We start from the raw sequence: 16,404 nt of genomic DNA, 5'->3' as shown, positions 1-16,404 counted from the left end.
CCAGCTGCCCGTCACCACGTGGAGCGAGTGTCCCCCAATTCCCGACAAGTGATGACCCGGTCCCGACTCCCCAGAGCCTTCGTCCTTGGCTCACCTCACACTGTGCACAGGCTGCTGTGGGAGATCCGAGACGGCCGAGGACTGCAGGCAGCATAACACAGACAGGAGTCAGAGACCAGCAGAGATTTCATCATCATCATCATCAGGTACTTACTTGGGGGATGCACACTGGCAGTAATTGATGGCACACTGGCAGTAATTGATGGCACACTGACGACACACTGGCAGCAATTGATGGCACACTGGCAGCACACTGGCAGCAATTGTTGGCACACTGGCAGCAATTGATGGCACACTGGCAGCATACTGGCAGCAATTGATGGCACACTGGCAGCAATTGATGGCATTGGCACACTGACGGCACACTGGAAGCAATTGATGGGCACAGTTGCGGCGTTTGATGGACACATTGTATATCATATATCTGATGCACCATTATGTGGATTGCAAATTTGCCAAATTATGAAAACAAAGTGACCATGAGCATGACTATGCCATTTCAACATTGATTATGGTTTATGTATGTCTTTTTGTCTTAGTGATTAACATCACAACTTCATTGATTTGAAATTGATACTTTTTTTTTTTTTTGTATGATTTTTGCTTTTGCTCATCACTGCTACACACATGCATTGCACGTGTGGGGCAGTAATGAGCAAAACTAAAAATCATACAAAAAAAAAAGGTATCAATGAAGTTGTGATGTGAATCAATCACTAAGACAATAAGACAGGGCTCGACAAATCCCGGGCGCCAGGTTGCCATGGCGACTAGAAATGGTGTCCTGGCGACTTGGCTTGGAAGGTGGGCAAAAAAAAAAAAGTATTTTTTTTTGTGAGCTGGTGGTGAGCCGTTGGTATTACAAGTTATTACTCCAGATGTGTGAGCTGGCGCCATCTAGTGGTGGCCGTTGGTATTACAAGTTAAGCATTACAAGTTAAACAGCAATTCTAATGTCATTTTTCACTATTTTTCACTGCCATCTTCTTCCCTCTAATTAGAACCCCCAAACATTATATATATTTTTTATCCTAACACCCTAGAGAATAAAATAGCGATCGTTGCAATACTTTTTGTGACGCCGTATTTGCGCAGTGGTCTTACAAGCGCACTTTTTTGGGAAAAAATTACACTTTTTTAAATTAAAAAATAAGACAACAGTAAAATTATCCCCATTTTTTTTTATATTATGAAAGATAATGTTACGCCGAGTAAATTCATACCCAACATGTCACGCTTCAAAATTGCTTCCGCTCGTGGAATGCCGACAAACTTTTACCCTTTAAAATCTTCATAGGTGACGTTTAAAAAAATCTACAGGTTGCATGTTTTGAGTTACAGAGGAGTACTACAGCTAGAATTATTGCTCTACCAATCGTGGCGATACCTCACATGTGTGGTTTGAACCAGGGCTGTGGAGTCGGTAGATAAATGTTCCGACTCCTCAGTTTTATGTACTTCCGACTCCGACTCCTCTGTATTTATATGCAAATGTATTTTCTACATTCCTTGAGGGAAAGAAACGCAACCTACCACAGGACTACTGGCTGGGAAGCCAACAGTCTACTGTATTGCACAGTTTAAGCAAAAGACAAACGCAATGAAAACAACGTTTTATAAAAAAAAATGTATTAATCAATCAAGTGGCTGGATAGTAGCAGCAGGCATAAACATCAGGAACAGGATTTTTACCAGTTCAAAAATACAAACCACATTATTTGGTTGTTTTAGAACAAAAACAAAGCTTATCTATAATTATCCAAAAACAAAATCTGTAAAACCTAGAAATGGTTTATATTAATCTTGAAATGTAGTTATAGGCTTAGCAAATGCAAATCAATTCAATTCAATGTAGAGTTCTAAGGAAGAGAATTGCCTCTGCCAGATCCTCTTTCATAGAGGCTCTTAAGTCAGACTTTATTATTTTGAGGGCTGAAAATAATCTTAGAGAGGTAGTTGGGCTGCTGCTTTCTCCTTTGTGTGCTTATCTACTGCTGAAGATAGGGCAGTGGGAGGATCCAGGAAGGGGCATTTATTCTAAAACATGATTTTCCTAGGAGAATCCCATAGTCATGTTTAAAGTTTAAGCTAACAATCGGAGTTTACAAGTTTTTATAGCCTTAGCTAAATGACAGCAGTTTTTCCAATGGTTTACAGCTTCAGTCTTGAACTATTGGCCCTCCATTCCCTTCACTTATACAAGTGGCTCACTCTCTAGTCCTGCAAAAAACATATTTATTTAATCCCTTATCAGTGAGAGGCTAGGTTACACATGGACGCTGCGTTCCCTGTAAAAGCAGAACACAACACTATGGAAAGTATAAGTATTGCAGCTCCTAATTGTGCCTTGCGTGCCATATAGTGAAGCACATGAAAAGCATGCTTCTTCACGGTCACTTAACATGTTCGTTTTGCGGTTACGTGAGGCACTGCATGCATTGGTCTTTATTCTTACAGTAGAGAAGTCATTAATTATAACTTTTTGTGAATTGGGACATTTAAACTTGCTTTTTTTTATTTTATTCCAATCTAAATTTAGTAGGAGTCGGTGCATTGTTTGCCGACTCCGACTCCAGGTACCCAAAATTTCCCCCGACTCCGACTCCACAGCCCTGGTTTGAACACCGTTTACATATGCAGGCGCTGCTCACGTATGTGTTCGATTCTGCGCGCAAGCTCGTCGGGACGGGGTGCGTTTTCTGGCTCCTAACTTTTTTAGCTGGCTCCTAGATTCAAAGCAAATTTGTCAAACCCTGCAATAAGACATACATAAACCATAATTTATGACATGGCATACATTGTCGTTTGGCAGGAATTTATAGGTACAATGTCCACAGTCTCTGATCCTCTCTAGTATCATGTCCGCAGTCTCTGATCCTCTCTAGTATCATGTCCGCAGTCTCTGATCCTCTCTAGTATCATTGTCTGCAGTCTCTGTCCATCTCTTGTATCATGTCTGCAATCTCTGTCCATCTTTTGTAGTATTTTGGGGTCAGTCTGGAGCTCCTCTTTAAGTTGTCTGCTGTGTTTACAGTTTGCTACATGCAGAGAGTTTTTTTTTTTAAGAACAGATGAAAACCGTGCGCAGTATTCTTGATGCATCGTGATGCATCGCGGAATCGAATCGTGCACAGGGTAATCGGAATCGAATCGTGAGGCCAGTGAAAATGCGCACCACCAATGTTTACCCTCTTCCTTTATTAATTTGCATTTCTTACCTGGAACTTGCATACAAATACGGTTTTATGGATTTACAGATATAAATACTAGTTCTAGATCAGTGACTCAAACATTTTTGAACTCTGTTTTTTGTCAGCACACACTTTTTTCATTTCTTTCTTCACATCATACAATGTGCTAGCAAATAAATGTCTTCTGCATTCTATTTAATTCCATGCAGGAGATTATGATGGAGCTCTTGCAGTATTCACAGAGATGCAGTTGCTTGCTCAAGAAAAGGGTCTGCCTGCCCCAGGAAGCAATCTACCAGTGGGTAAGTATTTCATGAATGAATGAATGAATGAAAGACTTATATAGCGCGGCACATGCGAACTGAATCGCCTCTGGGCGCTTCATGGGAGCTTGTTTTACACGTACGTGAATACCTGATGTTTTTCCTTTTTTCTTGAGCAGTAGAAGTACAAAAAATACTTGCTTGATATATTTTTTTAGAATGTTTATATGATATATATTCTATTAATATGTATAATATTTTATTCAAGAGTAAAGTGGCATGGTGAAAATGCTATTTAAAATGCAATATAAAAAATTGGTTTCCATAAGATACATTTCAGCGAAAAGCTTAGGAGGAGTGAATATCATTTAGGATTAGGCCATTCCTCAATTTGTGCATGGATGGGGAAAAGTATTTTTTGTCTTTTCTCCAAGCCTCTTATTGCCCATAGGGGCTTATTTTGGCTGTGAAGAGACCAGGTGCTGCTAGGCAAAAACTATTTCATACTGCATCGGAGTGTAAGCAATGTAGAAGCTAGAGTCCGAGGAGGGGATCAGTGTCATATTAGGACATTTTTCTGCGCGAGAAGTGAACAGCTATCACCCAGACCGGTGTTCTGAATTTCCTGTAGCCCTTTTGTCTTGGCTCCCTTGCGCCTGTGATCTCTTGTGTAGTACTCACAGAATGGGATGTGGAAAGAATGGGGTTTTGCGTATTCGGAATGCATGAGCCACAATAACCCAGGTGGTTGTGGGTGTGTCTGTGTAGCAGAAGGCAGCAGGAAGAACAGCAAATATGGTGTGTGCTTTTTTAGCAGCTATCGTGGTGGAAGTGTAGCAACTGGGCGGTGTATCGTGATTATATGATCATCCTGAGAGCAAGTATGGATGGGAGGGAAAAAAATGCCAAATTTAAATAATGAGTTCACTTTTCCCCCAAATAATAATAAATGCACATTTTTTGCAGGTACATTTTTCAGGGTTTTTGAACCATAAAGATGGACCACAGCGCTTGACTTGGATAGCACTCTGGGGTCTGGGTTCAGTCCTAAGGAATAATACCGAGGGGTACTGATTTGGAAACTGGTAGCCTAAGGCAATAAGCAGTCCGATCTTGATAGAAGTTTCAGAAGAAAAAAGGAGAATAGGTCCATCCAAGGACACTAAAAAAAATAGAGTCTCACAAACTGAGTGGTGTTCTATTAGTGTGATTTAGGGGCAGCCCTAGCAAGTTTTTTTTAATGTTTAATCTCTTAAATGTAACCTGCAAAGAACCCATGATCTATGAATATAACGATTAAAATAATTTTTCTAGTAGAATGTGGAAAGGCCAGAACCTCTGTTCTAATATTTTTACTACCGTCTGTGTCCAGGCAATGGATGTCAGGGCCAGTTCACACCACAAAAAAACACATTGCACTCCTCAGTTTTATGTACTTCCGACTCCCCGACTCTGACTCCTCTGTATTAATATGCGAATGTATTTTAGACATTCCTTGAGGGAAAGAAACGCAACCTACCACAGGACTACTGGCTGGGAAGCCAACAGTCTACTGTATTGCACAGTTTAAGCAAAAGACAAACGCAATGAAAACAAATCTGCTGCTGAAGATAGGGCAATGGGAGGATCCAGGAAGGGGCATTTATTCTAAAACATGATTTTCCTAGGAGAATCCCATAGTCATGTTTAAAGTTTAAGCTAACAATCGGAGTTTACAAGTTTTTATAGCCTTAGCTAAATGACAGCAGTTTTTCCAATGGTTTACAGCTTCAGTCTTGAACTATTGGCCCTCCATTCCCTTCACTTATACAAGTGTCTCTAGTCCTGCAAAACACATATTTATTTAATCCCTTATCAGTGAGAGGCTAGGTTACACATGGACGCTGCGTTCCCTGTAAAAGCAGAACACAACACTATGGAAAGTATAAGTATTGCAGCTCTTAATTGTGCGTTGCGTGCCATATAGTGAAGCACATGAAAAGCATGCTTCTTCACGGTCACTTAACGTGTTCGTTTTGCGGTTACGTGAGGCACTGCATGCATTGGTCTTTATTCTTACAGTAGAGAAGTCATTAATTATAACTTTTTGTGAATTGGGACATTTAAAAACTTGCTTTTTTTTTTTAATTCCAATCTAAATTTAGTAGGAGTCGGAGTCGGTGCATTGTTTGCCGACTCTGACTCCAGGTACCCAAAATTTCCCCTGACTCCTCGACTCCGACTCCGACTCCACAGCCCTGCTTAAAACAGGGACTTTCCCTTAATTGAAAGAAAGAACAGACAGAAGGCAAAATATGGTTGGTAAGGGCAATAAGAAAATAAATCTGCATCTTGCGCCTTATGCAGTACATCTACACACAGTTAATTCAACCAGATTTCAGCTGCAAAAGCAAAATAAACTATTATGCATCCTGTTAGCAGGTTTCTATCAGAACCATGAAAACAAAGTGCGCAGGCTAAGTTGTAACTTTTTAAAATAGTTGAACAGTCCCTTAATTAAATCCATTACTTTTATTGGTGATCAGTTGCTGGCTGAAATGAAAGTAGTCGGCTGGGCGCTTGTTGGGCACCACAGGATGAAAACGGAATTTATTTATTACAGGTACTTGTATAGCACCGTCAATTTACACAGCGCTTTACATATTTCTTATTATACATTCACATCAGTCCCTGCCCACAAGGACCTTACAACCCAAGTTCCCTAACTCACATTCATACATACACATACTAGAGACAATTTAGACAGGAGCCAAATTAACCTGCCAGCATGTCTTTGGAGGGTGGGAGGAAACCGGTATATCCGGAGGAAACCCACAGGGAGAACTGGCAGGTAGTGTTGTGGTTGAGATTTGAACCAAATTCTTACATTTCTCTTTGAACCATCCTATGACAAACCATCCTACATTGTGAACTGGGAGCTGTAATATCTCATTGATTTAAGATACGACTTTCTATTAATGCTATTCAAAAGAACGGAGCATTCGTCCTTTGGGTAAGACGAGCAGAAACAGGGTTCTCTAAGTTCCTGCACATAATGGACAAAACCATATAGAGCATTAAAGTTGAAGTATATCGCCACCACAAAAATAAGCACATAGGAGCTGTTTGCCATAGTTCGTTGGAAGGCACATCATATTAACACATTACTGCACACTTACCTACCAAACCATTTCCCTCCAGCATTGCAACATCAGTCCTCTTTTCATAGCAGATGCTATCATCTTCGCTCTGTCTTGTTCCAGGTTCGGAGGTTTGGCCAGCCTGGGATGACACAACTGCCACACATGTGCATGTGAGTTACTTTGTCTCAGCACAGAACTGTGTTGAGTCTGTACACAGAGCTGTGTATGCACAATTACGTGTAGAGAAATGCTAACAGACAGGGAGAATCAATGATGACAGAATAGTCTATTCTGTCATAAAAACCCTACCTGTATGTCGTTTAAACTTAATATTTAAACTGGAGATATTCTGAGACCATACACTCTGGCACCAAAGAGAGAGCCTGCCACAACCTCCTCTTGTCCCCCCCCCCCCCCTTTCAGGTTACTTGGCTGAAATTATGTAAATGCCCCAGTTTTAAATGCCTCTCAAAATAGCCAATACTTTGAAAGGAGTCTGGAAACCTAGTTTGATTTGACAAGGGCTTTTTTTATGCCAGAACGGCGTTACGCCACCTCTGGCAGCCCTGTCCTCTCCATCCGTCACTGAACGCAGAAGGTAGTAGAACTTTCCTTAGCTCTGTGTGTTATGCGGTACTCTGTGCCTTTTGGGCCTTGAGCAATACGCAGATTTGGCTCCGCTTTATTCTCTTATTCTCCACTCTTCATGCGGAGCGATGGGGCTGGGGGCGAAGAGTTGGCTGCACATATTCTCTGAGAGAAAAATCCCTGGATTTGACCATATCTCTGCTCCTTCGCACACCCAGACAAATCACTCTACTACTTTCTGGATCACTTTCCTGCACAAGAGTTTTAAAAGGAACAGCAGAAAACAAATTTAAGAAAAAAATTGATTGTTCCAGTAGTAGATCATACCATTTCAGTCCTCCAATAGACACCTTACAGTTCTATTTAGGATATTCCCTATTTTTAGGATACTGTAAATAGTCCTTTTGAAGCCCTATTAAAGACTTCCTTTGCCCTTGCAGGTCCAGCCCTGCAGCCAGCAATTAATGCCATGTCTATTTGCTAGACTGTTGCTAACTGGGCAACCCAACACAAATGAATAGAGATCATGTCTTTGATCCTGCCGCTGATCACCATAACGATATTTTGTGTTGATGCTTTAGAGAATGTACGTCAAGTCTCTAGTCTAAAATGCCTCTTATCTCTGTGCATATTCACAGGATTTTGCATTTAAAAAGCTGCTTGTTAACCTGCTTGTTAAAAGTGCCTTATACATATTCCTTTTGACTGAATCCTTTTGTGAAATCTCTTGATAAGCTCATTAATGAAGTCACTGGGTTGAAAGGTGCTCTTGCCTTACAAGAAAAAGCTTAAGGCTGGGTTCATGCTTATGCAAATTGGATACGGGTTTCCTCACATGCAATTCGCATGACATGGAAGTGTGACCGACTGTCAATGGAGCCAGTCCACACACCTCTGGGGCGGTCACGGCCCGCCTTTGGAAAGGGTCCTGTTCGTCTTTGGCTCCTAATGAGGTGCGAATTCAGGCAGAAATTTGGGCCTGAATCGGTGAACAGAGACGCACCGGACCCCCGGCTGTTAGCCGCAGCATGTGTGAAGCCTGAGTCTCCTAAGCCTATGGCTACAACCTCTACACAGCAGAAGGGGTCCTTCCTGCTGAAGGACTCCAAAGGACAATTCGGCCCCCTCAAATTTTTTGTCTGGTAATTGGCTTCCCAAATTCCTCCCTCCAGCCCTCACACTCTCTGGAGTATCGAGGTCTAATCTTGAACACACTACTTCTGGATGTTCAGCTTTTCATTGATATTCTGGAAATGAAAGCTATTAAGTTAATTCTACAGCCTCTCTGGCTGACCTCCAGAACTTCACCTATAGGGGCCCAGGGGCATATGCTGCGACTCCAGGGACTATGCGGGCGACGTGGAGGGTATGGACAGCTGCTAGGCGACGTTATATGCGGCCTGACCAATAGTCACCAGCGCATCCGCTGTGGGGGAATCCCAACCTACTACACTTCCATACCATTCTGGACCCTCACATATGGGCCAGGTATGGTATTACAACTTTGAGCCAGGTTATGCCCCAGGGTGTGTTGATACCACTCTGACTTATTGATTAAATACAATCTACCCCAATGGATGCAGTTTCGATACCTGCAACTACGACACGCTGCTGGGGCCCAGTTTCCTCGCTTGCCTCTTCTCCAGGCTGACCCAATGAAGAACTGACACCAGAAGACCTTGCTAAACCTCTCTCTATAGAGCACTCTTGGGCACGACTCCCCCAAGATAGGACTGTGGGACACATTTCATTGAGACATATCTTCACTGGACAGGGAGGGTTGGGAGGACTGCCTTGAATACACCCCCAAACTAGTTATCTCCTCCAATGACGAGCTCATCCAGGTGAAATTCTTACATAGAATCTACACGCCCCAAAAACGCCATCGAATATTTCCGGACAGAGACCCCATTTGCCCTAGGTGTAAAATGCATCTTCCATATGTTTTGGGAATGCCCAATCATATTGACCTATTGGTCAACAATATTGAGTGAAATTAATTTGAAGCTACAATTGTCCCTTCCAGTACTGCCTGGGCTGGCCCTGCTGGGGGTTCACGAGGATACACAACGCTCTCATCATTCCAAATTGTTAATTTCTTACCTTTTTATTCTATGCAAAAAATGAGATTCTCTTAAAATGCATCTCGCCTTACCCTTCATCCCTCTCTTCTTGGGAGGCACAGATTGATGCGGCCCTGCCTATGTATAGGATCACTTGCATACATCAGGGTTGTCGGTGGAAATACAGTGTGGGCCCCATGGACCTCTCCCTTGGTGTCTAATGGTGATTAATCCATTGTCGTCACTGCAAAGTATGGGACTGAAATGCGCCTGTTGGCAACCCTGCTCTCTGCACCGTGTTATTATGGATATTGACTAGTTACTGTATATTTTGGTCATCCCACATCTTTTTGTTTTTTTTGTATGTGTATATGTCTATTTAGCATGAAGTGTTCTGTACTATGTCAACTGGTATGCTGTATTCACCCTATATGACAACTTTAAAGGACCTTTGGTAAAAATAAAAAATAAAGTTAACGCTACAGCATTGGTCCCATCTTCTGCAAGGTCACCCAATCAGGGTGCAGTTAGTGGCCCAGCAGTGGTCTTCACAAACCACAGGGGGGCACAATTGGCTCCCACTGCTGTCAATCAGAGCCAGTAAGCCAATGAAATAAAAGACAAAGAACAGCGCCCTCTAAATGCAGCGAGTTTACCATTTTAATAGTAAAAAGTATGATTAGCAACAGTCACAAACGAGCAACATTTATCCAGCATGGGTGTATATAAGTTTCATCCGCGCTGTCCCGGGGTAGTGCTGGGCATCACTGGCTGGTGGAGGCGATGTGCTGTCTGACTACAATCCAGTTGCACTGTTGGCTCACAGCACTTCTGTAAAGCTGGAGCGAGGATCGGCAATGCTCTGTGATGACGTCACTTCCGGGGAACGGAGTCGGTGGGCGGTGCTTTGCATTTGGAGCATGCGTTGTCCTTTCTCAGGCTTTGCTGGTGACCATCTTGGTGTAGGCTAAATAAACCATACAGGGGAGGGGCACTGAATGGCTAGTACGCCCAATAATCATAGCGACTGATGGAACATAGCATAACGACATGGCAATACTTAAAATAAAAAAAAAACACAGCAATACATTACGGTCATCCTATCTTGGCAGGGGGCACTTGGCAGGAGGGAGGGGCCAGGAGCACCGAGGGGGGGGGAGTGAGAACAGTTTCGGGGTTGCTCTGTGCAAAAACACTGCACAGAGCAGGTAAATATAACATAACATGTTTGTTGTTTGTTTATTAACAACAAAAAAGGAAAACTTTAACATCACTTTAATGTTTTATTTGGTTATGTATCTGTTGAAAAACAAAAGCAATAAAGGATTAAACAGTCTACACAACTTTTTTTTTTAGGTATAAGTGTATTTCTTATGTTTAAAAAAATTAATAAAAAAGGTTTGTGAAACGGATGCATTTGGGCGATACTGCCCTAAACATGTAGTATGGTAAATGTTGTTGCTAAAATCGAATTATTTTATGATGTCTTCAAGAAAATGCTTTATATATGCAAATTACTTCAGCCATTTGCTAAGCCATATCTCTCTTCAGCAGACTTCTTAGTAACTCATTACAAAGTAAAGTTTTAAAACCAAATCTTGCAGAAATCAGTAAAAGCATGCACGTAGAAACTTCACCAGATCCATGTGATAAAATATACAGTGAATTGAGAGGGGGGGGGGGGGGGAGAATGTCTAGGTAATTGGTAAAGAAAATTTTGAAAAACGAACAAATGTTAATTGAAAGGATTGAAAGAAATGCATGCATTAGGCTTTTATGTATTTTGTTTTTTGTGAAATATTTTGCATTGCAGGAGCATTTTTGGACATTATAGCAAAATGTGAAGTATCGCGTGTCCTTCTCCTCATGCTGTTGCAGGTAAGCAGGAATTCCTGCAATTCTAATCTATTTATGCAACAAAGAAGCTGTTCTGTTAATTCATACAAATGATTGAAAAGTGTTATTGGCATAGAACATAATCTTAACACACATTTTGGTATCTTGGATGGCAAAATTATTGGTCGAATCGCAGTTGTATGAAAAATTTGCCCATATATGGCCATCTGTAGATCTTTTGTTCTGTAGGTTCTGTAACATCTTTTTCAAACATACTTTTTTGTTTGAAAAATTATTTTTATTGATTTTGACAACACATACAACAAACAGCAGTAACCGACTCAGCAAAACACTCTGTATAAGGCAAACATGGCCAACATCTTCTGTAAATGTACCTGTACCTGTCCTGTCTAACTGACAGTAGTGCTAACTGACTATCGCACAATTAACAAAACACTCCCCCCCCCCCCCCACCAACAACCCACTTGCTCAGTTCCCTCTCCCCCATCCCCCATGAGTCTGTGGAAAATCGTTCAGCAGAACCACTGGATTAAAAGCGACACAACTCAGCCTTCCCCCAGGTGCTAACCTACAGTCAGATCAGAGTTATACCATGCCTGACATACTCTGTTAAATTTCTTTCCACAGCCTCTAGATAAGTAAGTCGCCTTATAATGTGGCATCATAGAATTGACCAGCCCCTTCCAGAAGCGTAAATCGGGTGTCCCCGGTTTTCTCTACCGCAACAAAATGGCCTTCCTCAAATAGAACAAGAGGATGTTGAGAAGAGTTCTATGAGCCCGAAACAGGACCACCTCTTCAACCAAACCCATGAGGCACACCCTGACCATCACCGGGACAGGAGTTGCAAGAACCGCTGATATACAGGAGATGACCTTCGACCAAAACTGTTTAACCTGAGGGCAGCTCCAAAATATATGTTCAGCTGCTGCTGAAGCAAAAGAGCATCTCCAGCATTCCGCCTGTACTGTTGGATAAATAGACGCCAGCCTAGCTGACGTATAGTAAATCCTATGCAAGAACTTGAAATTAATCAGTCTGTCCCTAGCTGTTACCAGATGTTGAAATGGATGTGCCCACATGTCGTCCCAGTCTTCTCCCTGAATGTCCGGGACCTCAGCCTCCCACCGTTCTCTACACTTGTACACAGCCTTCGGCCGAGTTTTGAACAATTCCTTGTTGGAAACTGAGAGCATCTTGGGAAGATCATCCGTTGTTAGCAATTTCTCGAAAGGATTCTATGGTCTTATTTTTAAATTGCGATTGAAACGCATGGCGCAACTGAATATACCTAAAGTATTGTGAGTTAAGTAGGTCATGTCTGGCTTTAAGCTGGTCAAACGTCGGCAATTCCCCGTCCATAGTAATATCCTTGAGTATTTTGATTCCCCTGGTCACCCAAGCCCATGTGGGATCTTCGAATGAATAAAAATGTGACAATTTAGGGTTCATCCACAAGGGAGTGGAAGGAGAGAGACCCTGGTAACTTGGACACTCTATTTAACTGCCTCCTCCCACGCCTTAATCGTGGCCTTCATAGAAGCAGTAAGGAAGATCCATCTTGACACCTCTATGTATGGCTAACTGCAGGGACTCATAGGGAGCCCAAGTGTGCCGCTTCCAGGACCGTGGCCGAGTCCCCATCATCCGAGGTCAGCCACCTATGAACAAACACCATTTGTCCAGCTATATAATACTTCCACCAATCCGGTAGGGCCAACCCACCCTCCCCCCATGGTTCCTGTAAGACTTTCAGCCCTATTCTGGGCTGTTTAGGAGCTCATAGAAACATGGACATGGACCTTCTGCTTGAAAAAGATCATGAGCTGTGCCAGATTAAGGGGCATGTAGTCTACCACATACGCCGTAATCTTGACCCCTAAATACATGATCTGCGAGACCCACTTCAATGGCAGGGCCGGGTCAGCAATGTCCCTGGCCCCAGCATCTAGTGGTAAAATGGATGATTTAGACCAATTGACTTTAGACCCAGAATACTGAAAAAACTCATTCATAATGTGTAGCTCTGCCTTAAAGGCATTTTATACTAATCGGGGGGGTCAGCGGACTCCAGATTTGTTACTCAATAGTCTGTAACAGAGTCCATAAGGTGAGTAGTTATCCAATCATTTTGCAGGCAACCAGGCGAAAGTTTCCAACCCCCTCCCCGAGGGAAGGGCCAGGGAGAGGGAAAGTGGGCTATGATCAGACAAGCCCCCCGCCAGATAAGCAATGTCCTTCACATGTGACATCACTGGACTACCAAATGCAAAGTCAATCCTGGCCGAAGAGCGATGCGTCTGCAACTGGTGTGAAAAGCACTTGGCAGTGGGGTTCTTTGCCCGCCATATCCCACCGATGCCCAGGATATAAGAACCACCGAGCCTAACCTCCCCGTATTGGAAGAATCCAAGGTAGCATTGAAGTCCTCCATGATTAAAAGCGGGAGATGAGCATGGGGGGCCAGTTTAACTTGCAAATCATACAAACATTGCACATTAAATAGGGGCGGTAGATAGACATTTACCAATAACATTTTACAGTAACAGATATCTAAGACCAAGGCCACTTATCGCCCCCCGGATCCGAGACCACCTAATGGATAGTGCAGGGAACAGATTTACTAATAAGGATGGACGTCCCTCTCGCAAAAGTGGAATAGGTTGCATGAAAAGCCTGCGCAAGGCAAGTATCCTGCTTCCATCAAGTTGAGTCTCCTGCAGAAGGGACAACATGCGGCCTTGGTTGTTTGAGATACTGGAACACCGAGTCCCTCTTAAATTTGCTATTCAGGTCTTGTACATTCCAGGAAACCACTTTAATTGGATTAGCCATGGTCACAGATCAAAATCATTGCAAAGTCAAGGCCCGCCATTCCCAGCCAATAAACATTGTAATTGTACTGTGAGGCAAGGCACCCCCTCCCCAAAAGGAGGGCTGCCCCTACCAACAGAGAGCAGAGACCTGAGCAAATAGTAACTCCCATACAAAAACATACCCCCCCCCCCCTGCCATTATACCAGAACTAAAGTAAAAAATAGAACATTGTCTGGTATGTAGCTTTTAGTCCCAAACTGAAAAATAAAACCACAAAAAATTGGAAAAGTGTTGGAAGGTCAATCGTCTGTGCGCGTGACTTCTGTAAGCTCCGCACCACAGAACAAAAAAAGGAGCAATGAACATTTGAACAAAATGAAGCAAATATGAATAGGAACATCCAGTCCTGTAAGGATAGTGAACTAGTGTCCGCAAGACAAATTAACTCCTCAGGTTCAGTACAATGGAATTAAGACCAGGGAAACTGGAATATAGCTTGTGTATGCAGGAAAAAACAATACAAACATAAAAAAAAGGTAAACAATTAATAGAAGGACCCAAACAATCCAGTACTGCCCATGACCCCCTCAGATTGCCTAAATCAATGTGCAGACAATTCAAGGCACAACAGGTGCAGAAGTGGAATTTGTATACTTTGCCAATCTCTAGCAGTCATCAAGGGTTCCGGTCCAGCCGGAACCCGGTCCAGCATCAATCGGATTGTCAAAAAACTTGACTGCGCCATTGTGTTGAACCTGCAGCTTACTAGGATAGAGCATACTATACTGAATATTATTCTCCCTTAGCCTCTTCCTTACATCATTAAATGAGTTCCTTTTCTTCTGGGTCTCCGCTGAAAAGTCAGGGAACAGCTTCACTTTGGTATTTTCAAACTTTAGCTCAGGGTGTTTTCTTGAGACAGCCAGAATCATGTCATGGTCTCTATAGTTCAGGAACCTCCCCAGGAACGGTCTGGCATAATCCCCTGGAAGACGCCTGCCAGTGGGCAACCGGTGGGCCCGTTCCACCACATAAGTTGGAGGGAGCTCCCCCAAATCCAGCAACTGGTTGAAGAACTGTTCCGCAAAGGAAGTAGTCTGGGATCCCTCAGCCCCCTCCGGCAGCCCTACCACCCGCACATTATTCCTCCTCTGCCTGTCTTCTGCGTTGTCAGCTCTGCTTTGCAGTGACTTCACCATGGCTTGCAATTCAGATAGTTGATTGCCCTGGGAGTGAGATACATCCTCCACCTCTGATATCCTGTCCTCTGCAACTGTAAGCCTACCCCGTACCTTGTCTAGGTCACGCCTTATCAGAGTACATTCTGTAGTGAGATGGAGCCGCGATATCCGTAAGTAACTCCGGGACGACATGTTGGCGGCCGGAGGGGGAGACTAGGACCGCTGCAGGGGCTTCGATCTGAGGTAAGTAATACATAATGAGCCAGTATGATATGCATACTGGCTCATTATGCCTTTTGTCTTGCCTTTTGTCTTGCAGGGTTTTTTTCTTTCTCGATTTACTTCCTCTTTAATGCATTAAGATTAAAGTGGTTGTAAACCCCCCCTGCACAACTTTACCTCATGTGAAGCAATTTGCAATCACTTACTTGTAGGTGGCTTTAAAAATGTCACAAACTGCTCTGTTTGGGAGATATCGCCGATATACATTTTAGCAACGTCACTCGCGCAATCATACTTTGTCCCTCATTTACAGCACTCTCAGCAAGATGTCAGTCTATTCATCTATGTGCCGTGCCTCTGATAGCAGAGCTCCACAGCATCGCAATCCCACAAGATCTCGGTGTTCTTCAAACTCCCCATGTGACCAGCTACATCACAGTGGGTGTGAACAAGGACATTCATTCTTTCACTAGGAGGAAATTTGCATGTGTGCTCTTATTGGTTTGCCGGGCCATTGCCATGGTAACGGTATACTAAAACGAGGCTTGGTTAAGCTTTACTGAGCATGCCCGAGATTCTGTCTTGTTCAGAGAGAAAGGGGCGGAAGTACAGATGAGGCTGGATTCGGAAGGCAACTGCAAACATGGCGCTGGCTTAGGCAGGAAAAGATAAGAGATACCAAGCTGCAGAAACAGCAGGAAAGATCCTAGAATTATAATTCTTATCCTGGTGAGTTTATAAACTCTATACATAGTGGTCATTTGATTACTGGAAATATTTCTTCTGAGTTTACTTCCTCTTTAAAAACCTTCTGTGTACAGCCCCCCCCCCCCTCCCTAATATTTATCTGAGCCCGTCTTTATCCAGCTATGCTGCAGAAGTGTCTAAGCTGCCCGGGACTCCCCTCCTCATTTGGCGTGATTGGCTCCCACTGTAGTTAATCAAAATCAATCAGCCAATCAGGAGAGAGAGAGAGGGGGCAGGGTCGGCTCGCAGTTCCATATCAGAATGGAAACACGGAGCTGTGACTCGGCTCGGGG

At 43.2% G+C, this 16,404-nt stretch overlaps 1 protein-coding gene across 3 annotated transcripts in view; it reads left to right on the top strand.

The window, feature by feature from the left end:
* LOC120945463 (40-kDa huntingtin-associated protein-like) overlaps positions 1-16,404 on the top strand; it is a 70,754-nt gene that overhangs the window by 30,887 nt on the left and 23,463 nt on the right. For all 3 annotated transcript variants that reach the window (XM_040359621.1, XM_040359620.1, XM_040359622.1), the window contains 2 exons: positions 3,461-3,553; positions 11,101-11,165. In XM_040359621.1, coding sequence (XP_040215555.1) covers positions 3,461-3,553; positions 11,101-11,165 — 158 coding nt within the window. The remainder of the gene's footprint in view (positions 1-3,460; positions 3,554-11,100; positions 11,166-16,404) is intronic.

Source organism: Rana temporaria, chromosome 7, assembly GCF_905171775.1.
Source record: "Rana temporaria chromosome 7, aRanTem1.1, whole genome shotgun sequence".
In the NCBI taxonomy this organism is placed as follows: domain Eukaryota; kingdom Metazoa; phylum Chordata; class Amphibia; order Anura; family Ranidae; genus Rana; species Rana temporaria.
This window is presented reverse-complemented; position numbering and strand designations above follow the sequence as displayed.